General features: G+C 41.7%; 1 protein-coding gene across 1 annotated transcript in view; it reads left to right on the top strand.

Annotated features, from left to right (window-relative positions):
* The window catches only part of LOC138976590 (beta-ureidopropionase-like), a 40214-nt gene extending 27139 nt beyond the window's left edge, over positions 1 to 13075 (top strand). Inside the window, exons 13-14 of the mRNA XM_070349441.1 lie at positions 5171 to 5257; positions 7612 to 13075. Coding sequence (XP_070205542.1) covers positions 5171 to 5257; positions 7612 to 7698 — 174 coding nt within the window. The 3' untranslated portion in view covers positions 7699 to 13075. The remainder of the gene's footprint in view (positions 1 to 5170; positions 5258 to 7611) is intronic.
* Positions 13076 to 22520: the final 9445 nt, after the last annotated feature.

The raw sequence follows: 22520 nt of genomic DNA, 5'->3' as shown, positions 1-22520 counted from the left end.
GAGCCGAGTGATGACGTGTCCATGGACAACAGTGGTCTTAACTTTGCTGCGCTGTCCAACACTTCAGTGGAGAACACTCCCAGTGTGGCTGGTCCAAAGGGGGACTTGCCGGAGGATAGTAGCGAGGTTCATGGCGCGCTGGTGGCGGTACGGAACTTTTTGACGAGGCACGACCTGCACCTTAACAATCTGCACGCCCTAGAGGAGCAGATTTTCTCCTGCGACTCTGGTGGCCCTAAGTGATGAGGCCCTTCAGTCTTTACTGGTTCTAGGATTTGTAGTATTATACAGTCAACTCTGCAGGATTTGTTGTGCGTGTGTGTGTGTAATTTAGTAAGCACTGTAATTCCAGTTTTGTAAAAAAAAAAGATAAAAAAAAAGAGCATGTTGTCTCAAACTTGGGGTCAAAGTATAGTTGATATTTCTGTGTCTGTAATTGTAAAGTTTTCTGTAGTGTAAGTGGTTACTATCATTTCGATGGTACCTCAGACCTGTTTACCCTTACGATTTTGGCGTAATTTATTACGATTTTCTGAAAAAAAATACGCCATTCCGCTATCCGTGTCAAGACTACGAATACGATTTTCATAAATAAAAAAATTAAAAAAAAAAAATTTTATTTTTTATTTTTATTTATTTTTTATCTATTCACATGTTTGGCATTGTTTTTTTCAATGGCAAAATGGGGTGAAAAAGCACAGGACTGACCAGAGATCATGTCTGTCTGATGAGACGCTGGAGAGCCTTATTCTAGTGGTGAAGTCTCGCCCTCACTCATTCGGCAAGCGCAAGTACAGTAGAGAAGCGCTTGACACACTGAAAAAGGCCTACTACGAGCAAAAGAAAAAGAATCAGTGATGCATGTGCTTTTGATGTGATCTTTGAAATTATGATGACTACAAACACTGACTGATGTGTGAATGATGGATATATATATGTGCATGATGGCGTTTCGCAGACACAGTTGTCATGTGCGTTGTAATTGGCGACGAATGCTGGATGATTACTATTTTTGTGCCAGGATTACTATTTTTGGGGCTGAGCATTACTCCAAAACACTTATGGGGGTAAACAGGTCTGGTACCTGCATATTTTTAATTATAACTAGAAGTATAAGCTGTGCAATTTTTTTGGTCTTCAAATTGTTGTCATTGTGCAGAAATGTTCATTATATATTTGTTAATTGCAAAGTAGGAAGTAGTAGTTTTCTACAACTGGAGGTATAATTTGCATATTGATCCATTGTTGCATAGTCTTGCAAGTTGTGTGAGCGCTTTTTTCCCAGCAGTAACAGTTTAAAAAAAATTAAAAAAAAGCTGTGTAACAAACTAACATCGCTTTCGAGAGGTGGTGCTATGGAAAGTTCATTTGTACGTATCGTAGATCTGACAAATTATAACAGGCAACATCTGTTCAAATTTCTGGTAGGTGAGTTGTTCAGTTAGCATACAACTAGTCAAAGTACTCGTTTGCAGACAAATTAGCTGCAATTGAAAAAAAAATTGTGTTGCTACTGCTTGTTGCATCAAAATTATTGTTTCAATTTTTGTGTCTTTTTGTTGTTACTCTTACACTGTCAGTGTCACTGAATGATAAAACCTAGGCCAACAAAAAAAAAGTCTGTTTACGGTATCCCGACCGACCCTATTTTTCGCGCGACCCTAGACTTTTTTTGGCATCTGGGGAGAGAAAAAAAAAGTCTGTTTTTTGGCAAAATAACTTAAAAATATGTTTTTGGGGAGAAAAAAAAAGAACAAAAAAAATCCCGACCTACCGACACTATTTTTTTTGCCTATGTTACCGTAAACAGACTTTTTATTTTTGCCTTATAAAAAAGATTATGAGCAGTAATTGTGAATGCATACATCTGTGTGTCTTGGTTGGTAACTTATTTCAAGATGATTTTCAATGGCTTTCAAATAGCATTTCCTTTGTCTTTGATGCACTTTCTTTGAAATTGGTCAGATTTGCTGTGAACTTTTCAGTGTAAAGAATGTAGTCTGTAGGCCTTTACAGTTTACTGTTGCAGGAACGAGTGTTTATTTCGATTTACTTTTAGTTAAAATTACATGTGATTAACTAAAAATTGATTAGTGCTTTTGTGAACAAGAAACAATTAACAAGTGGCTCTATCCTATCTCTCCCCTTTCCCCGTCGCGATATAACCTTGAACGGTTGAAAACGACGTTAAACACCAAATAAAGAAAGAAAAGAAAGAAATAAATTAATTCCTAATAATTGAATTGTTGGTCCAGGAAAATCTGCTGCTGCATTATTTATTTAAGTAAACATGTATGGCCAGCCTCATGGACAAGTTTTTGCAGAAGAATTGCTTTATAAATAATAAATTCAATTTTACTTAAAGTTAAAATTGTTAACACAGTGATGTACCGCGATGTAGGTTTTTTTGGTTTTCATTTGCTGAAATAGCTTTTTTTTTGTGTGCGTCCCCCCCCCCCCCCCCCTAACATTAAAGAGAAAGGTTGTTACCATAGACCAGGCCAAAGTTAATTGATGTAGGTAGGTGGGTAGATCTTGAATTTTAAACAATTTTTTTACTCAGGCTTATATGAATTTTCATTTGGGAGGAGATGTAGCTCAGTCGGTAGCGCGCTGGATTTGGATCCAGTTGGCCGCTGTCAGCGTGAGTTCGTCCCCACATTCGGCGAGAGATTTATTTCTCAGAGTCAACTTTGTGTGCAGACTCTCCTCGGTGTCCGAACACCCCCGTGTGTACACGCAAGCACAAGACCAAGTGCGCACAAAAAAGATCCTGTAATCCATGTCAGAGTTCGGTGGGTTATAGAAACACGAATATACCCAGCATGCTTCCTCCGTAAACAACGTATGGCTGCCTAAATGGCGGGGTAAAAAACGGTCATACACGTAAAATTCCACTCGTGCAAAAAACACGAGTGTACGTGGGAGTTTCAGCCCACGAACGCAGAAGAAGAAGAAGAAGAAGAATGTTAATTTGCTTGAAATTGAAGCTTGTGCCGACAGTGTCCCCTGGGTGTCCGAGAAGAGTACTGTTCCTTCTGTTGTCTTCAAATCAGGTTGTTGTTCAAGGCTAAAAGAAATATAATTTACAAAAAATTCCCAGTGTGGGGAGGAAAAATAGGGTCAGCCATTAGAACTGGAAACACTAAAATTATTTGTAATGCAAAATTACTTTGAATAAGATAAATGTACAGTTTTCACATTAAAATGTTTCTTCATTTAGTGTACGTTGTACAGTATATGATATGTTACTATAACCTGTATTAAATTTTTGACAGACGTGTTATCTGTGACGTTTTGAGTCAGATCATAATCATAATCATTTTGAATAAAACTTACTATTACATTACATGTCCAGTTTTGACTTCTGAGATGTCACTTTATTGAATGAATGTATTGTATATACGGTAGTATCTGTTGTTATGCCCTGTATCAATCCTGTGTGTCTCTTTTCTCCTCTACTTTCTTTCTTTCTTTCTTACTCTCTTTGGCTGTATATATCCAGTGGATCTCTTGTGTGTGTGCGTGTGTGTGTCCACAAATTGCTTTTACACTCTGATGGTAAAGCACATCTGCAGTTCATGTAATGATGTATTCAACAAAACTTTTAGAGCCATACACACACTGCATTGTCAATGACTCATTTAGTGGATCTGTACCTTCTTGAAGTTGTTCAAAAAGATGTACACACATACACTGACTTTCTAATATACACACATACACAAACACACACACATTGATTTCAAATTCAGCTATGACTTGCAAATATCGACTTATCAATCAATGAGTCTTATATCGCGCATATTCCGTGGGTACAGTTCTAGGCGCTCTGCAGTGATGCCGTGTGAGATGAAATTTTATACGGCCAGTAGATTGCAGCCATTTCGGCGCATATTTACCTTTCACAGCCTATTATTCCAAGTCACACGGGTATAGGTAGCCTAAGCAATTTTGCCAGGAAAGACCCTTTTGTCAATCGTGGGATCTTTAACGTGCACACCCAATGTATGGCGTTATGCACACACACACGCAGAAACGCTCACATCGAGTCCAAATTCAGCCATGTCTTTGCGATACCCTTTGCGGTCAAGTTTTGCAATCCCTTATCCTGCTGATTGCAAGCATGTACTGTATGATGTCCTTGAGAGGCCACACGTACAAATAGTTCTTTGAATTTCATCATTCTGACAATCGTTCAAAAATCCAAAGCTTCTTCAACTACAAGGAAGAAAATCATTTAGGGTTCTAGGAATGATATATTCCATAAACATCTTAACTATTTTCTCTGATATTAGAAAGAAAGCAGCTACTGTATTTTCTTTATTTCCTGCAGGAATCATTTGAGGCTTGTTTTTTGAGTCACTTGAGAAAATGTGACTCTATGTAATCGGTCAGTGTTAGTCTGTCCGGCCGTCCGTAGACACCACCTTAACGTTGGACTTTTCTCGGAAACTATCAAAGCGATCGGGCTCATATTTTGTTTAGTCGTGACCTCCAATGACCTCTACACTTTAACGATGGTTTCGTTGACCTTTGACCTTTTTCAAGGTCACAGGTCAGCGTCAAAGGAAAAATTAGACATTTTATATCTTTGACAAAGTTCATCGGATGTGATTGAAACTTTGTAGGATTATTCTTTACATCAAAGTATTTACATCTGTAGCCTTTTACGAACGTTATCAGAAAAACAAGGGAGATAACTAGCCTTTTCTGTTCGGCAACACACAACTTAACGTTGGGCTTTTCTCGGAAACTATAAAAGTGACCGGGCTCAAATTTTATGTGAACGTGACTCATTGTGTTGTGAATAGCAATTTCTTCCTGTCCATCTGATGCCTCATATAATATTCAGAACTGCGAAAGTGACTCGATCGAGCGTTTGCTCTTCTTGTTATTTTTTTGTGGTCACACACTGACTCGACTGAGCAGGGATTATTTTTTTTAACAATGCTTGTATGCCTAATCAGACAATATATTAGGCATAGATTTAACTTGGAAAAGAAAATACGAATTGTGGTTTTATTCCAGTGATTAGGAATGAGCAGAGTTCGCCATAGACAATGCCAGAGCTCAATATAACTGATTTTATTATTTGCATTACGAATCATAATTTCCCTCTTCCCCCCCCCCTTATGTTAATGACAACTTTCATGTTTGCGTTATTTTGCAGGCCCTGTCTCGTACTCGGGATGGTCTGCTTGTGACAGAGATGGATCTCAACCTCATCAGGCAGGTCAACGACAACTGGAACTTCAGGGTAAGAGTTTTGCAAACTTTAAGATACATGTACGTACTGAAAATCACTTTATTTTGAAGTTTGACGGAAGTTTTGTTGTTGTTTATATCTCTGCCGGATGAGTGAATACTCTTGGAAAATATGAAGAATGATTTCTCGCCTGACATAGGCCAATCTTCTTCTGTCTTCTTCTGCGTTCGTGGGCTTAAACTCCCACGTACACTCGTGTTTTTTGCACGAGTGGAATTTTACGTGTATGACCGTTTTTTACCCCGCCATTTAGGCAGCCATACGCCGTTTTCGGAGGAAGCGTGCTGAGTATTTTCGTGTTTCTATAACCCACCGAACTCTGAGATGGATTACAGGATCTTTTTCGTGCGCACTTGGTCTCGTGCTTGCGTGTACACACGGGGGTGTTCGCGGACACCGAGGAGAGTCTGCACACAAAGTTGACTGAGAAATAAATCTCTCGCCGAACGTGGGGACGAACTCACGCTGACAGCGGCCAACTGGATACAAATCCAGCGCGCTACCGACTGAGCTACATCCCCGCCTAACACAGGCCAATCACTTGTGAGCAGCCTGCCTCCACATGTGAACAAAGACACACCTCTCTCTAGTGAATAAATCCCTGCGCCTTGAATATGTGCGCAATATAAATTGCATAAAAAAAAAAAAAAATTTTAAAAATAAAAAATAAATATAAAAAATCCCTGCGCTTAGAACTGTACCCACGGATATAAGCGATATAAGCCTCATATTGATATTGATTGATCTAGTGATTGGCCTATAATGTCGCGCAGCAAAGCGTTCCTCATATTTTCTAAGTGTATTCAGTCTTTCACAGCACATACAAACCCGACAGAGTTATTTCCAAACATCGTCTAGTGTCTCTGATTTTGTTTGTGAACATTTTGAATTTTTGCCAACTGTATCCAGGTTTCCCAATTGCTTCGTTTCCGGCCGATTTATGTGGAGCACGTGATGCGCAAAAAAAATATTGGCGGTCTAGAAGTGTGGTCTGTGCAATGATCGTGGCGGCGCGGTTTTCTTGACAACCAAGGACGACCGCGCACGTTGTGATACGTCATTCGTTAGACCTCAATTGGAAGGCTTTTAAACCCTTACAGAGAGAGAGAATTCTCAGTGTCAGCCCTGACATCACTTGTTTACATGCCAAATGAAAGCATAGCTTTTGAGCTTTCATCTGAAATAGAAAGCAAGTCAATTGCTCGATTGGTTCAGAAGATGAAAGCAGTTGAAGACCGAAACTGAGATTTTACAGTGGCTGGTCCCAGCTTGAAAGTCTGCAGCAATGTAGAAGCAGAACGGATGGGCTGAAAGGCTTATGATATTTTACCCCCAAAAAGTTTAATTTGTAAAGGCAATTTTAGGCAACGACTTTGTTATACAGTAGAGACCCCATTTTAAGACCTCGAAAATCAGATAAAATCCGGTCTGAGAAAAAAGGGAGTCTTCAAAATGGAGGTACATTTACACAGCTGATGAACAGAAAGTCTGAGAAAGCAGGGTCTTTCAAGGGAGAACGACGGGCGCAGTGGCGTGGTGGTACAACGTCGGCCTCCTAATTGGGAGGTCGTGAGTTCGAATCCCGGTCGCTGCCGCCTGGTGGGTTAAGAGTGGAGATTTTTTCGATCTCCCAGGTCAACTTATGTACAGACCTGCTTAGTGACTTAACCCCCTTCGTGTGTACACGCAAGCACAAGACCAAGTGCGCACGGAAAAGATCCTGTAATCCATGTCAGAGTTCGGTGGGTTATAGAAACACGAAAATCCCCAGCATGCCTCCCCCGAAATCGACGTATGGCTGCCTGAATGGCGGGGTAAAAACGGTCATACACGTAAAAATCCACTCGTTCTGAAAACATGAGTGAACGTGGGAGTCTTAAGCCCATGAACGAAGAAGAAGAAGAAGAAAAGGGAGAAGCCTTAACTTAGGGGGTCTTAAAAGGGGGGTTCCACTGTATATAAAATGTGCATGTGAAATTGTATTTGTCTGTTCCAGATGATGAAGCTTCATCAGCATATCACATAACTTTTGTGGCCTGACTAAAAACTCTGTCTTTCACCATTCCAGACGACGCATTATCTTTTTTCGTTCTTCAGACGGTAGCGCCCGTTTCCTGAGCGGTAGTGTACCGCAGGTCCTCCAGACTGCCGTAGAGTTTTTGGGCCACAGGGGTGGGGTCTGTCCAGTTCCTCTTTCTGAGCGACGTATCTGACTTCAATCTCTGTTCCATATGACGCATCCTCTGACAACATTTATCTTCCCGTTTCTGTTCCATATGACGCAATTATTTTTATCTCTTTTCCAGATAGTGCAGCGCTTGATTTAAATCTTTTGTGTGTTCCAGATGACCCAGCGTCTGGATATGTACGCCAAAGAGTTCACTGAAGCAGTAAAGCCAGACTACAAGCCACCCGTCGTGAAGGAAAAATGAAATCCGCTTCTCTTTGCTCCCAATCTAGATGTAGGTGTAGAGCTCCCCACTAGTGATTCCGTCTTTTCTGAAGGGAATCACAGTTGGTAATTTCTTGAGGGCGTGAGTACACTGCGTCATTTGTGTTATCTTTTTTTCATACTAATCTTGTATGCAATTTTTATAATATAGGGACCATTTGTATTATGTCATTTTTTTTAGATAACTTATCTCATATACACAGGTTATGGACATTTATGTTATCTTTTTCTTTGTTAATGAATCCTATATTCCTAAACAATCCGAAGATGAAGTTATCTGGGAATGGTTGCCGTGAAGCTTGAATAATGGTGAACCTAGTCTTGCATATTCCCATAATAATTTGTTTTTAATACATGTCATGATCTTTTTGACTGCTGATCTGTGATTCTTTCCTGAGGGAAAGAGTGAAGTGTGTCGGGTCTGATTTTCTGGAGCTCATGACTACATTTGTAATAGTGGTCTTATTTCACGGAATGCATCCCTGCCAAGAAACATGCCGTCTCTTACGCAGTTTACATGAGAATTAACTGAACGATCTAATGAAGCAAGGTTTGCTCTCGTCATCTCTCAGCACGAAAAGGGGAAAGCGATTTTGCAGTTGGTTGATGCGGCCATTACAACTACAAGATCTGTAATATGTATGGATTATGTTATATAGCGGGCGATATCGGGCATTCTGGTGGGCATTTAGTTAAATTACTGACTTCATTTTGTGGTTTTAATTCTGTGATAATATAAGAAAGATTTGTTTGAAAAAATATATTTGCATACTTTTTTTTTGTTAACGATGATATTGAGGTGCTAGCGACTGAGATACTATATTTTAGTGATATGAATGTACTTCTGATGTTTGTCAGTCTTAAGTAATTAATGGTTTAAGTATGAACTGGGAACTCGTGGATTATTTTGAATGATGGGAACAAACGTAAGCCACAATTGCACTAAACAGGGTGGAACGCGCCACATTGAAAACATGGTGTTGTAGTTTCGGATTTTTCCATTGCATGGGTGAAGATCATACTCCAACATGGCTTTTATTGCGAGAACATACCAGGGGCTCACATCCACGTCGGACATCGGACATACATGGATATTTTTTCCAAATGTCCCGTACATTTTTCATGCAAGAGGACATATGTCCTATTGTTTTTGTCACAAAGTGGTCATTGTCCGATTATGCTTTCATTTGATCCGGACATTGTCAATACTTTCCAATTTACAGTAGTTTGATTTGCTATTTTATCGATGTTTTGCGAAGCGATGTGTCTCTCCAAGCAGACTGTATGTGCTTTTTATAGAGAGCTTCAAAGGGTTGCAACTCTGAATGCTCCAAGCCGGTTGACAGTTCGCGATTTTTTTCTCTGAACAAAAATTGGTGCCAGAAAAAATATGTCCCATTGATTTATTTTTGTTCAGGACAAAATTTTAATGTCCTATCACTTTTGCATTGTCCCGGACAATTGTCCTATGCCACCTCTCATGGATGTGAGCCCCTGACATACATATGACTCTCAATCAAAGTCCTGCTGGAGTATGGTGTTCACCCATGCAAATTGTTGACGGCGCTTTGCATACGTATTACTATTTCAGTCTAGACACCAAGTGTTACTGTTACTGTCTGGCATCTGCCTTGCAAGCCGGAAAAAAATGTCCCTCTTTCTTTTTGCTGCGATGCCCGTAGAATCCCTCCGCACTGTGGTGCTCTCAGACACCTCATATGTAGGCCGTATTGGATGTTCTCTGAACAGCTTCAGATTTTTCTTTTGTTTTGGTTACCTCCCCTGATGTGTTCTGTGTACACCCATAATTTGACCTATGAAAGATAATCTCAGGAGGGTACTGTATGTATTTGGTAGTAAGGTATGTGTTGTCCACCTAATTTTTAAGAAAACCAGGAAAAAAGTGTAAGTGGTAATGTGGCCGTATACAATGTGTAGAAAACAAGAAAAATAAATGTGTGCTTAAAGCCATATGTACTTGATGACTATACACGCTAATTGCTTTACCAACAGCTGGAAACATGCTAAATTAAGTTCCCTGCAAAATATTGTGGTCTAGGACCCCTTCAATGTTGAGATATTTGAATTTTTATTTTGATCTAGATCGTCCTATTTATAGATTTGCCAACAGAGGTAGCGTTGACGCAAGGGAAATAACTCCGCGTCTTTGTTGACATAGAACAAGCTGTAATGCATGTATATGGTCCGCGCATTGCGACATGATGCATTTGACATCGATTGTGGGCAAACTACACATCGTAAACACGGGAGCGAGTTAGTAAGCCTTTAAAGTGGCCTTATATGATGTGTATCAGTCGGCACAGTTCTGGAACAGATCTGTAAATCTGTAATTTGTGTATGTTGTTCAGTTTTGCTTTTCTTCAAGAGTCTTTTCTAGTGGTTACTCAAATTTTGCTTTACTGCCAATGACAGTACTGTATTTGATTGTTGTCATCTTGCCTTTTTTCTGAGGTCAGTTAATGGATGGATTTGTGATTGATATCTGTCAGTATCCCCATGATTTGGGTTTTTTCATAGAGTGACTATGCATTTTGACATCATCATGGAATTTTGGCGTAACTCAATCTTGACAGCTTTTCAGGAGAAGGCCAAAACTGATTATTTTTATTATGAAATATGGTTTATATTTGTAACTGGTATGGATAGAAAGAAAAAAGAATTTTAAATCATGTATTGTCCATCGTGTATTGTCCATCATGTATTGTCCATCATGTATTGTCCATCATTTATTGTCCATCATGTATTGTCAATCGCTTTTGAGAGAATATTTCTCATGCAGAACGATTTACTTAGTCTAAAGCACAAAAACATCAAAATCGCCAAGAATCGAGTTACCCCAAAATTCCATGATGACGTCAATTTATTCTTCTTCATTCCATTCAATCTTACAGAGATGACCTTTATAAAAAGCCAAGATGATGGATTATAATCATTAATGTATTTTTCTTAAAGGATCACTCCACCTCGTTAAACAGTTCACCTCAGATCAGACTTTCAGGCCTGCATCTCAGATCTGGCAAAAGGGCGGGGATGTAGCTCAGTTGGTGGCGCGCTGGATTTGTATCCAGTTGGCCGCTGTCAGCGTGAGTTCGTCCCCACGTTCGGCGAGAGATTTATTTCTCAGAGTCAACTTTGTGTGCTCACTCAGCGTGAGTTCGTCCCCACGTTCGGCGAGAGATTTATTTCTCAGAGTCAACTTTGTGTGCAGACTTTCCTCGGTGTCCGAACACCCCCGTCTGTACACGCAAGCACAAGACCAAGTGCGCACGAAAAAGATCCTGTAATCCATGTCAGAGTTCGGTGGGTTATAGAAACACAAAAATACCCAGCATGCTTCCTCCGAAAACGGCGTATGGCTGCCTAAATGGCGGGGTAAAAAAACGGTCATACACGTAAAATTCCACTCATGCAAAAAAACACGAGTGTACTTGGGAGTTTTAGCCCACGAATGCAGAAGAAGAAGAAGAAGATCTGGCAAAGCTTTTCCATCGTATAAGACCACCCTTCCACTTGGTCACATACCAACAGTCAACAGCTTAGGTGCCCTATGTGCACTCTGGTGTTTTTGTTCAAAGAATTTATTTTGCAAAAGGCACCAGTGCCTTTTCCGGAAATTAATTCATCAAAAAATTCCAACTCACCACAGCAAGCAGTCAGGCTGTTGCTTTTTGGTAGGTGACCAAGTGGAGGGTTGGTCTTTTTCCATGTTCTTCTTCTTCAGCGTTCCAGAATATTCTGGTTACGTGTGAGCTCGTTTTGCCCATTTTGGGTTCCCCAAACTATATTCTGAGAGCATAGTCGGCTCCACTCTGCTTTCGTTGAGTAGGCATGCTGGGTATTTTCGTGTTTCCATAACCCACCGAACTCGGACATGGATGACAGGATATTTTCCGTGCGCACTTGGTCTTGTGCTTGCGTGTACACACAAAGGGGGTTAAATCACTATAGCAGGTCTGCACATAAGTTGACCTGGGAGATCAGAAAAATCTCCACTCTTAACCCGCCAGGCGGCAGCGACCAAGATTCGAACACACGACCTCCCAATTAGGAGGCCGACGTCTTACCACGACGCCACTGTGCCCGTCGATTTTCCCATGGAAAAGCTTTGTCAGATCTGAACCAAACTGTTTTCATGAGGCGGAGTGGGCCTTTAACTACGAAAGTTTATGGCCAAGAGAAGGAACATGAATGTGACTGTCTCCTTTAATATGTGATTGATCGAAATGAACGTTTGATGCATGCTTGGTTCCACACCAGGACAAATACCAATGGCTTGTATGCTATATAAGGACTGGGTGGCCGAGTGGTAACACACTTGCGCTCGGAAGCGAGAGGTTGCGAGTTCGACCCTGGGTCAGGGCGTTAGCAATTTTCTCCCCCCTTTCCTAACCTAGGTGGTGGGTTCAAGTGCTAGTCTTTCGGATGAGACGAAAAACCGAGGTCCCTTCGTGTACACTACATTGGGGGTGTGCACGTTAAAGATCCCACGATTGACAAAATTGTATAGGCATAGATAAAAATGTCCACCAAAATACCCGTGTGACTTGGAATAATAGGCCGTGAAAAGTAGGATATGCGCCGAAATGGCTGCAATCTGCTGGCCGATGTGAATGCGTGATGTATTGTGTAAAAAAAATTCCATCTCACACGGCATAAATAAATCCCTGCGCCTTGAATATGTGCGCGATATAAATTGCATAAAATAACAATAAAAAAATAAATCCCTGCGCTTAGAACTGTACCCACGGAATACGCGCGATATAAGCCTCATATTGATTGATTGATTGATCAGGGGATTAAATTCTTGTTCTCTTTCGGGGGGCCCGGGTAGCCCAGGTGGTAGAGCACTGGACTTGTGATCGAAAGGTTGCTGGTTCGAATCCGGGCCGGGACGGACACGGGTCAACTTTATGTGCAGACCCAGAGACGGTATCCATCTCCCACCCCCGTGTCACCACAGTGGCACGTAAAAGACCTCTGTCATACTACCATAAGTGCAGATGGCTGATGCCACCTAAACACACATACACTTGTGTATGTCATCTAAAGTCAAGTCGGGGTAAAACCCGGGAACATGCCCATAATGGCTTTGCCGTGAGGGTGTAAAACTTGAATTTCTCTCTCTCTTGTTCTCTTTTATGTATTCTTAATTTTATGTAAATCTGTTAACTTTCTTATGCAGATAATAATCAACTTCTCAGGTGCATGTAAGTAAGCTGTATTAGAAAATGAAAGCTGTAATTCAATTCTTTGATATTTTGAATGGACACACATAACCAGTTTCTTTTGTGGTACAGGTAAACTGTTGATATGAAGAATAAAAGATATAAAGTTGAGTGCTTGTTCTTTTGTTCTGAGGCGTTTGTAAAATGCAGTGACAATAATTCTCAGGGGACCGGCACGGTTGGCCTAGTGGTAAGGCGTCCGCCCCGTGATCGGGAGGTCGTGGGTTCGAACCTCGGCCGGGTCATACCTAAGACTTGAACTTTGGCAATCTAGTGGCTGCTCCGCCTGGCATCTGGCATTATGGGGTTAGTGCTAGGACTGGTTGGTCCGGTGTCAGAATAATGTGACTGGGTGAGACATGAAGCCTGTGCTGCGACTTCTGTCTTGTGTGTGGCGCACGTTATAATGTCAAAGCAGCACCGCCCTGATATGGCCCTTCGTGGTCGGCTGGGCGTTAAACAAACAAACAAAAAATTCTCAGGGATGTTTAGTGAAGGGAAGTAACTTTTGCAGCATTTTATTGACAAGAGGCAGTTTTTACTTGTGAGCTTGTATTTTGCTTTATATTCAATTTTAAGTGATAATTCTGTAGTGGTTGCAACATTTTTTTCCGCAATAGCAAACCTGAAGTGGTGGCTCTGGGAGGTGGATGCAAATGAACACAAAGAGAGTGAAGGGTGTGTAGCCTAGTGGTTAGGACGCCGGGCCTTTAGTGTGGAAGGCTCGGGGTTCAAATCCCGGTGTGCTTTTGATACATGTAAGAAGTTTTCCTCTCCCAACAAATAATTCAAAATTGGTTGTCAAGGTTTAAAATTAATAGATCTGTTATGCATCCTGTGAATAACTCTTGTAGTCTTCCACATGCTTTAATATTAATTGTGTGTGTGTGTGCGTGGCTTGCGTGCATGTGTATGCTTGCGTCCGTGTGTGTAGTTTGTGTGTGTGTGCATGCGTGTGGTGTGTGTACATGTGTGTGTGTTTGTGTTGTTATTCTGTAACAAAAAAATATAGTCTAGTACCACCCAGATCGTGACAACCAGCCGCAAGTAAAACTGAAATTCCAGGATGCAGACTGGAGCAACGGGACATACCTTTCGAGTGCTTTTCATGCTTGTTAATTCCCTTTTCCTCTTGTTTGTTTGTGGGGTTTTTTTTTAGGGGGGGAGGGGGTATGAAAGTCACAAACATCATCTCCATCTCTCCCACCCCCAACCCCTCATCGAACACAAACAGGGCCAATGCAATCTGGTGTTTTCTCAGAAAAACGGAATGCCCTGGAGACAAAAATAAAGGTGAAGCAACGCGCCTAAACCAAGCTACGTGTGCGAAGACATAACTGAAGTGATCGATAGTACCAGTAGCTTCACCCCTCTTCGGCAATAAATATGGACTATGCCATTGCCGAAGGTTGAACATGAACTTGAAAGCTTGTTGACCTTTTTTTTTGCACGCGCGGGGGCGTGGGGAAAGCAAGGAAGCGAACGAGATTCGATCTGTTGCACGTCACACTGATGAGACGCACCCTTCCTTCCCCTCTCTCCGCTTTTGGACTCGCCCAAGTTGACCTGCTTTGTTCCCAGTGAAGAGTACGCGAGTTGACCTGGGTTGACCTCACGAGCTGGGGAGAGAGGGGTGGGTAACCGGGGACGTAAGGTCGAGAGGGTCATATGAGATGGTCGGTCCCCTCCACAGCCATGGCTGATGTCACGGTGAATACGGAGTCTGCGCGACTTCCAGGCCTGAAGTTCACAGGCACTGGAAAATTGTGTTTTGTGTTTCTGATCATGCAGAGAGAGGGAGAGAGAGAGACTTGAAAATTGTGTGTTTCTGATCATGCAGAGCGAGAGAGAGAGAGAGAGAGAGAGACTCAGAGAGAGAGACTGACACTTGTTTTATTGGTAGATGACGACCCATACAAACGCAAATAGGTTGAACAAAAGTGGACGTGATACAAACAAGAGAGAGATAGATAGATTGCAGGTTTCGACATTCATGTTGGGAGTCTTTTCTCATTTTTGAATAGCACAGAATTGGAAAAGCAATATAAAAGGGAGACAAAATATTAATGCAGAAAAGAGAAAAAGTAAGCTTACATCAGCAGGGCCGGACCAAATGAGTTGTAAGGGGGGGGTTCCTCCTTTTGGGGGGGGGGGGGGGGGAAATCAGCGAAGTGGCGAAGCCACAAGCGCGCGCGTGCGAACTAGGGGGGTCCGGGGGCATGCTCCCCCGGAAAAATTTTGAAAAACGGTTAAAATCTGTGCAATCTGGTGCATTCTGGGCCTTGTTTTGAGGGTTAAGAGCAGCATTTTTTGGTGCTAAAACTAGTAAAAAAATAAACCACTCAAAGCAAGGTACATGCTTTTTCCAGGGGTGGGGTTCCGGAACCCCTGGAACCCCCCTCTGGGTCCGGCCCTGATCAGTCATTATGTTTGAGAGGGAGAGGGTTTTCCTCATGTAGCGAAAAAGGAGAAAACTTAGTGCGAGTCAATTAAATGTGTGTGTGAGAGAGAGAGAGAGAGAGATAATTAATATGCAAAACACAGATTTCCATGGCCTGTCTTTTTCTAGGTCTGCCGAGCTTTGCACTTCGACGATGCACGCAAGGGCTAAAAGAGCAAAACAATTTAATCCAAGCTTTTTATTCCATCAGGTGTTGTGAAAATAGGTGAACTACTTTACATCTGACATTGACAAGATAAAGGAATATTCAAGTCTTTCTCATAAAAAACTGTACGTGAAAGGGTGACTAAAGATGTGTGTCAGTTGTGCGGCCGTTGTGTGTGCAATGTGTGTGTGTTGCAGAGATAGAGAGAGAATGTGTGTGTGTGTCAGAGAGAGAGAGACTGAGAACTTTGTGTGCGTGTGTGGCACAGACAGAGAGAGAGAGAATGTGTGTGTGTGTCTGTGGCACAGAGAGAGGGAGAGAGAATGTGTGTGTGTGTGTGACACAGAGAGAGAGGGAGAGAGAGAATATGTGTGTATGGCAGAAAAACCGTGAGAGGGACATTGTGTGTGTCAGAGAGAGAGAGGGGGGAGGGGGGGAAGAGAGAATCTGTTTGTGATCCAGCATAAATACTGCGTTTGAAATAAATACCAATAAACAATAGTTCGGTGTTGTTTTGTTAACGCGTCAAGCAAAATGTCACCACACACTCAAGCCACAGTTTTGTGACACAGACAGACAGATGTGACCCTCACTGTGACATTTCTAACGATGCCCCGAGCCAAGCCCCTTCCATTAACCGACTTTACTCAGGCCACCACTTCTTTTTATTTTAAGACAGGTCTCACCTCCGGTAAGAGAACAGTCCAAGAGAACCCAGTAGTTCCAGTCTGACTTTCCGGGTTGTATATAACCCAGAGTTCAATAGGACACGGAATAAAAGAACTGTCTCGGGCCTGCTCCACAATCACAGAAAGTTCTATGACCTGCTCATTAGGAACAGAACCGTTTGGCCCGGGTTTTACGCAAAGACACCGTCTCCGTCCGGAGGTCAAAGTCGGGACGTGGGTCAACAATGGGTGCCGCATAACTTGGACTCGGCCGCTGGGACAGAGGACAAAGCAGGTCACTTCGGCAGCGGCTGGGTCCCAGTCACCAAGTCGCACTCGCACTCTCGCAGGACACAACACTCTACAAGTGCACGCGCCCGCCAGCGCACGTTGACCGCGTTTGACCCCGCCTTATGGTACGCGTGCACTTTCCCATAGTTCGTGCATCGCGGTGGAGTGGAAGAGAACTGATGATGCGGGTTAATTAATATCGCCCGAGAGCTGCACTGCTGTTATGTGTGTCGTTAGCGAGCAGTTTTCCGCTCGCAGGAAGTAAGCTGCATGTGGAAATTGTTGGGTGTAGGTTGTTATTTTTTGTCTCTCAGAGATGGGTTGGTCCATTTACTCAGAGTGGTGTGGATGGGTTGTGAATTTAGGAACTGAACACCCCACCCCCCAGCTTATATATGGGTCCGCCCACTTAATTTTGTGGGGATGGGTGGTGTTGGTTATTGTAGTGTAGTGTGGGTGTGATAGTGGTGGTGATGTTGGTGGTGGTGAACGTGATGGTGGTGGTGGTGGTGGTGTGTGTGTGTGTTTGTGTGTGTGTGTTCCACACTTTAGCACACTGGCATTGCGTTTTTATATTTAGTCAAGTTTTGACTAAATATTTTAACATCGAGGGGGAATCGAAACGAGGGTCGTGGTGTATGTGCGTGTGTGTGTCTGTGTGTGTCTGTGCTTGTGTGTGTGTGTGTGTGTAGAGCGATTCAGACTAAACTACTGGACCGATCTTTATGAAATTTTACATGAGAGTTCCTGGGTATGAAATCCCCGAACGTTTTTTTCATTTTTTTGATAAATGTCTTTGATGACGTCATATCCGGCTTTTCGTGAAAGTTGAGGCGGCACTGTCACGCCCTCATTTTTCAACCAAATTGGTTGCAATTTTGGTCAAGTAATCTTCGACGAAGCCCGGACTTCGGTATTGCATTTCAGCTTGGTGGCTTAAAAATTAATTAATGACTTTGGTCATTAAAAATCTGAAAATTGTAAAAAAAAATAAAAATTTATAAAACGATCCAAATTTACGTTTATCTTATTCTCCATCATTTGCTGATTCCAAAAACATATAAATATGTTATATTCGGATTAAAAACAAGCTCTGAAAATTAAATATATAAAAATTATTATCAAAATTAAATTGTCGAAATCAATTTAAAAACACTTTCATCTTATTCCTTGTCGGTTCCTGATTCCAAAAACATATAGATATGATATGTTTGGATTAAAAACACGCTCAGAAAGTTAAAACAAAGAGAGGTACAGAAAAGCGTGCTATCCTTCTTAGCGCAACTACTATCCCGCTCTTCTTGTCAATTTCACTGCCTTTGCCATGAGCGGTGGACTGACGATGCTACGAGTATACGGTCTTGCTGAAAAATGGCATTGCGTTCAGTTTCATTCTGTGAGTTCGACAGCTACTTGACTAAATATTGTATTTTCGCCTTACGCGACTTGTTATATTTAGTCAAGTTTTGACTAAATATTTTAACATCGAGGGGGAATCGAAACGAGGGTATGGTGTATGTGCGTGTGTCTGTGTGTGTGTGTGTGTAGAGCGATTCAGACTAAACTACTGGACCGATCTTTATGAAATTTGACATGAGAGTTCCTGGGTATGAAATCCCCGAACGTTTTTTTCATTTTTTTGATAAATGTCTTTGATGACGTCATATCCGGCTTTTCGTGAAAGTTGAGGCGGCACTGTCACGCCCTCATTTTTCAACCAAATTGGTTGAAATTTTGGTCAAGTAATCTTCGACGAAGCCCGGGGTTCGGTATTGCATTTCAGCTTGGTGGCTTAAAAATTAATTAATGACTTTGGTCATTAAATATCTGAAAATTGTAAAAAAAAATAAAAATTCATAAAACGATCCAAATTTACGTTTATCTTATTTTCCATCATTTGCTGATTCCAAAAACATATAAATATGTTATATTCGGATTAAAAACAAGCTCTGAAAATTAAATATATAAAAATTATTATCAAAATTTTTTTTCGAAATCAATTTAAAAACACTTTCATCTTATTCCTTGTCGGTTCCTGATTCCAAAAACATATAGATATGATATGTTTGGATTAAAAACACGCTCAGAAAGTTAAAACAAAGAGAGGTACAGAAAAGCGTGCTATCCTTCTTAGCGCAACTACTACCCCGCTCTTCTTGTCAATTTCACTGCCTTTGCCATGAGCGGTGGCCTGACGATGATACGAGTAAAATGGCATTGCGTTCAGTTTCATTCTGTGAGTTCGACAGCTACTTGACTAAATATTGTATTTTCGCCTTACGCGACTTGTTATTGTTTCAGACGAAGCTGTGACTGTGCAGCATGTGAAACCAAGTTGTTCAAAATTATGTCTTGCGGGGGTAGGCCGTGTGTCAGTGTGTGTGTGTGTGTGAGTGTGTCAGGTGTGTGTGTGTGTGTGTGTGTGTTTGTGGTGAGTGTGTGTGTGTGTGTGTGTGAGTGTGTGTGAGTGTGTGTGTGTGAGTGTGTGTGTGAGAGTGTGTACGCAACTTCAATAGATTTTCAGTGTTGTGTATTCGCTCCCACTTCTATCCTTATTCCAACCTTGTGCTGAAAGACTGTTGTCGTCATATGATCAGTCATTCGCCGTGTTCGATTTTAATGCTTGAACGAGAAACAAAACAAAAACCACTTGGCAGACGTCTGTGTTTGTCAAGGTAGTAATATTTCATCGCCTAGCCACAGGCAATGGAATCAATTTACTGTCTTCGAACTCTGACTACTGTGTGCATGAGGTCAGTGGCGGCTGCTAAAAAAAATCCCCCCCCCCCCCCCAACAACAACAACAACAAAACACACACAAAAACCTACAAAACCAACAACAAAACAACAACAAAACGCACACAAAGACACTTTTTAAAGCGTAGAATTTTGCCCTCACCGTAATAAATATTTTAGAAGGCTAAAACACACAACAAAACGTAATTTTAAAACCACAAAAAAAGTAATTCATTTCTTGTGCCTCTGGTAATGCCAAGCGTAAAGTCAAGACTGTCTGTAAAACAAAATTTAATTTTTTTTATAGTTTTGTTAGAGGTCACCTCTGACGTTTGATTCTGTGGATGTCCGGCTACGACGTTTCATAGGCGCTTGATGTGACTACTTGAATCATTCATAACTGAGTTCTCTTTGTTTTAAAGTCATCTTTCTTTACTGAGCAAATTCATTTCACGAATCAAAGTTTTGGTCTTGAAATTCAAACTGAAACACACACACACACACACACACACACACACACACACACACACACACACACACACACACACACACCCTCCCTCTCACACATACAGCACTGACACACACATACGGCACACATACGGCACACGCACACACACACACGCACACACACACACACTTATACATGTACACACACACACTTACACATATACACACAAACGCACGCACACACACACACACACACACACACACACACACACACACACACACACACACACACACACAAATTTACAACCACCAGCCATAGTGTTAGTGTATACCTGTTGAATTAACAGAAGCCAGATAGACTTTTTATCATGCGAAGCATTCCAAATAAGAACAAGAAGAGTGAAATAGAACACTTAAGAAAACAAATATTAAAAAACAAACAGTAAATGGAGGCGCTTAGTTAAGGGCAAAATACATCTGCGCAGTCACCACGGCGCTGCATGCTGCGATAGGGATTATGACGAGTACTTGGCCTGTTTTCTTTTCACGCAACGTGTAGCGGGCTGGGGAAAAAAAAGAATCACCTCTGATCGGCGCTGCATAGTCCTACACACAAATATGACCCGTTCTCACCAACCGATGGATACGTTGACTTTTAACATCCTGTAATATGTATATGCTAAGAAAGTACCGAAGTCCCTCTTTAAGATGATGTAAGTTGCAAGTGAGTGCCCGGTAAACAAAATGATTTTGTTACATTAGTTTAAAGCTACTTACCAGCATGTCAGTCGGCCATTTTGAAAAATCACTGTTGAAGTTGTCACACTGAAAACAGGTATTTTTCCCTAGCAACCTAGGTAATACATGCTTCGTAGCTTATGAAATGGTGAGAAAAAGTATATAAGAGCATAGAAATGAGACCAGAAAGAGTTTTTATGTTTTTGCCGTTACAGCCGTTATGGTATGATTGGGTTTCTGTGAAAGTCTTGGTGCACTAGATAAAAAATTTGTCTTTGACCTTTGCAACTCGGAAAATTAATATAATAAGCGAGAGTTCTGCAAATAATCAGTTTGACAATGTGGCCTTGTGTGGTCTTTGTTTACAAGAAAGGGACGCTACGGATTTAGAGCAGGTATCAATAAAATCAAATTTAACACATTTTTTGGATTATTTTGACTAAATACAGGCAGTTTTAAAGGCAGATGAAGCATAGTTCTCTCTGAAACAGCAAAAAGGTGAACTGATTTCAACCATATTGACCCTCACCACCTTATTCTGTTCACCGTAAGCAGCTGGCCGCCAGCGACTTATCTATCATTTTGTGAGAACGAGTCACAAATATGCATTTTCAGTTTGCAGCTATTATAGCAGCCCCTCTGCACTGTGGAAAGGATAACAGCTTTTCAGCTTTTCACCTATGTAACTGCAGCAGGACAGACGACGCACTGCAGATTATCCCAGCCCGCTACACGTTGCGTGAAAGGAAAACAGGCCAAGTACTCGTCATAATCCCTATCACGGCATAAATAATAGGCAGTGCGTCGTCTGTGCCGCTGAAACTGCGCAGGTATATTCTGGCCATAAGGGGCTCCGCTCACATAGGTAACTTCAGCAGGACCGACGACGCACTGCAGATTATCCCAGCCCGCCACATGTTTCATGAAACGAAAACAGGCCAAGTACTCGTCATAATCCCTATGGCAGCATCAATAATATGCAGTGCGTCGTCTGTGCCGCTGAAACTGCGCAGGTATATTCTGCCCTTAAACGTGCGTGCAAAACGGTCACAACGCGGGTAGCGCTGCAGATACAGTCATTCACAAATATAGATTTTCAATTTGCAGCTTTTATAAGCAGCCTCTCTGCACTTTACAGCACTTGACAAATCCAAATAGAACTAGGACGCGACCGGCCTTTTTATGCTTCCGCGTAAAATTGAGTGTCACGATTGAAAAATCGTTGCCACACGTCGACGACCAAACGAGGTCAGTAGGTTTCGCTGGGGAGACCGAGAACCAATTGCTTTATAGTTACACCCCCGGTATAGGGGTGTGTATAGGTTTCACTCGATGTGTTTGTGTTCGCAAGTAGATCTCAAGAATGAACGGACCGATCGTCACCAAACTTGGTGAACAGGTTCTATACATTCCTGAGACGGTCCTTACAAAAATTGGGACCAGTCAAACACACGGTTAGGGAGTTATTGGTGGATTAAAATTATACAAGGCCTGGTATAGACGGACACCCCCGTTGGTCAAAGGGAAATAACCATTCTCACTGCCACCAACTGAGAAGGTTATTTCCCTTTGACGGGGGTGTAGTTCCTATCGGAGGAATTTCTTGTTTGTTTAAAAATGCAATGATTCCTTCTCGTGAGAGCAATTATGTTCACAAACACAGACCTTTTTTTTAACGAGATTAAAGGCACACTCAGCTTCCCGTAAACCATCAGTTTCTGGTTACAGACAGTGTCATGGACAAACACCCTTTTGTTTAAACACTCACCGCTTGAGAACATCATGCCAATGTGCCCTCCGTAAAGAGCGAGCATTTTTCAAAGAATTTATTTTTGCGTGGCCAGCCGGATTGTCTGTACCACAATCGGACGCCTCGTTTAATTGGCGCTAGAACTAACTTTTAAAATCTAAATAATTAATGATTGACAGTTTGTAACACAAACATTCTTAAATCATAAAAAAAAATTTCTCATCAAGACAAGATCAATACAATATGAAGTTTTGAAAGTTTAAAAAAAGGGTAGCCCGGAAGCAGCTGCTAGGTCATGCAAGGTCGTGTTGCAGACGAAT

The sequence above is a fragment of the Littorina saxatilis genome, linkage group LG9, assembly GCF_037325665.1.
Source record: "Littorina saxatilis isolate snail1 linkage group LG9, US_GU_Lsax_2.0, whole genome shotgun sequence".
NCBI lineage: Eukaryota > Metazoa > Mollusca > Gastropoda > Littorinimorpha > Littorinidae > Littorina > Littorina saxatilis.
This window is presented reverse-complemented; position numbering and strand designations above follow the sequence as displayed.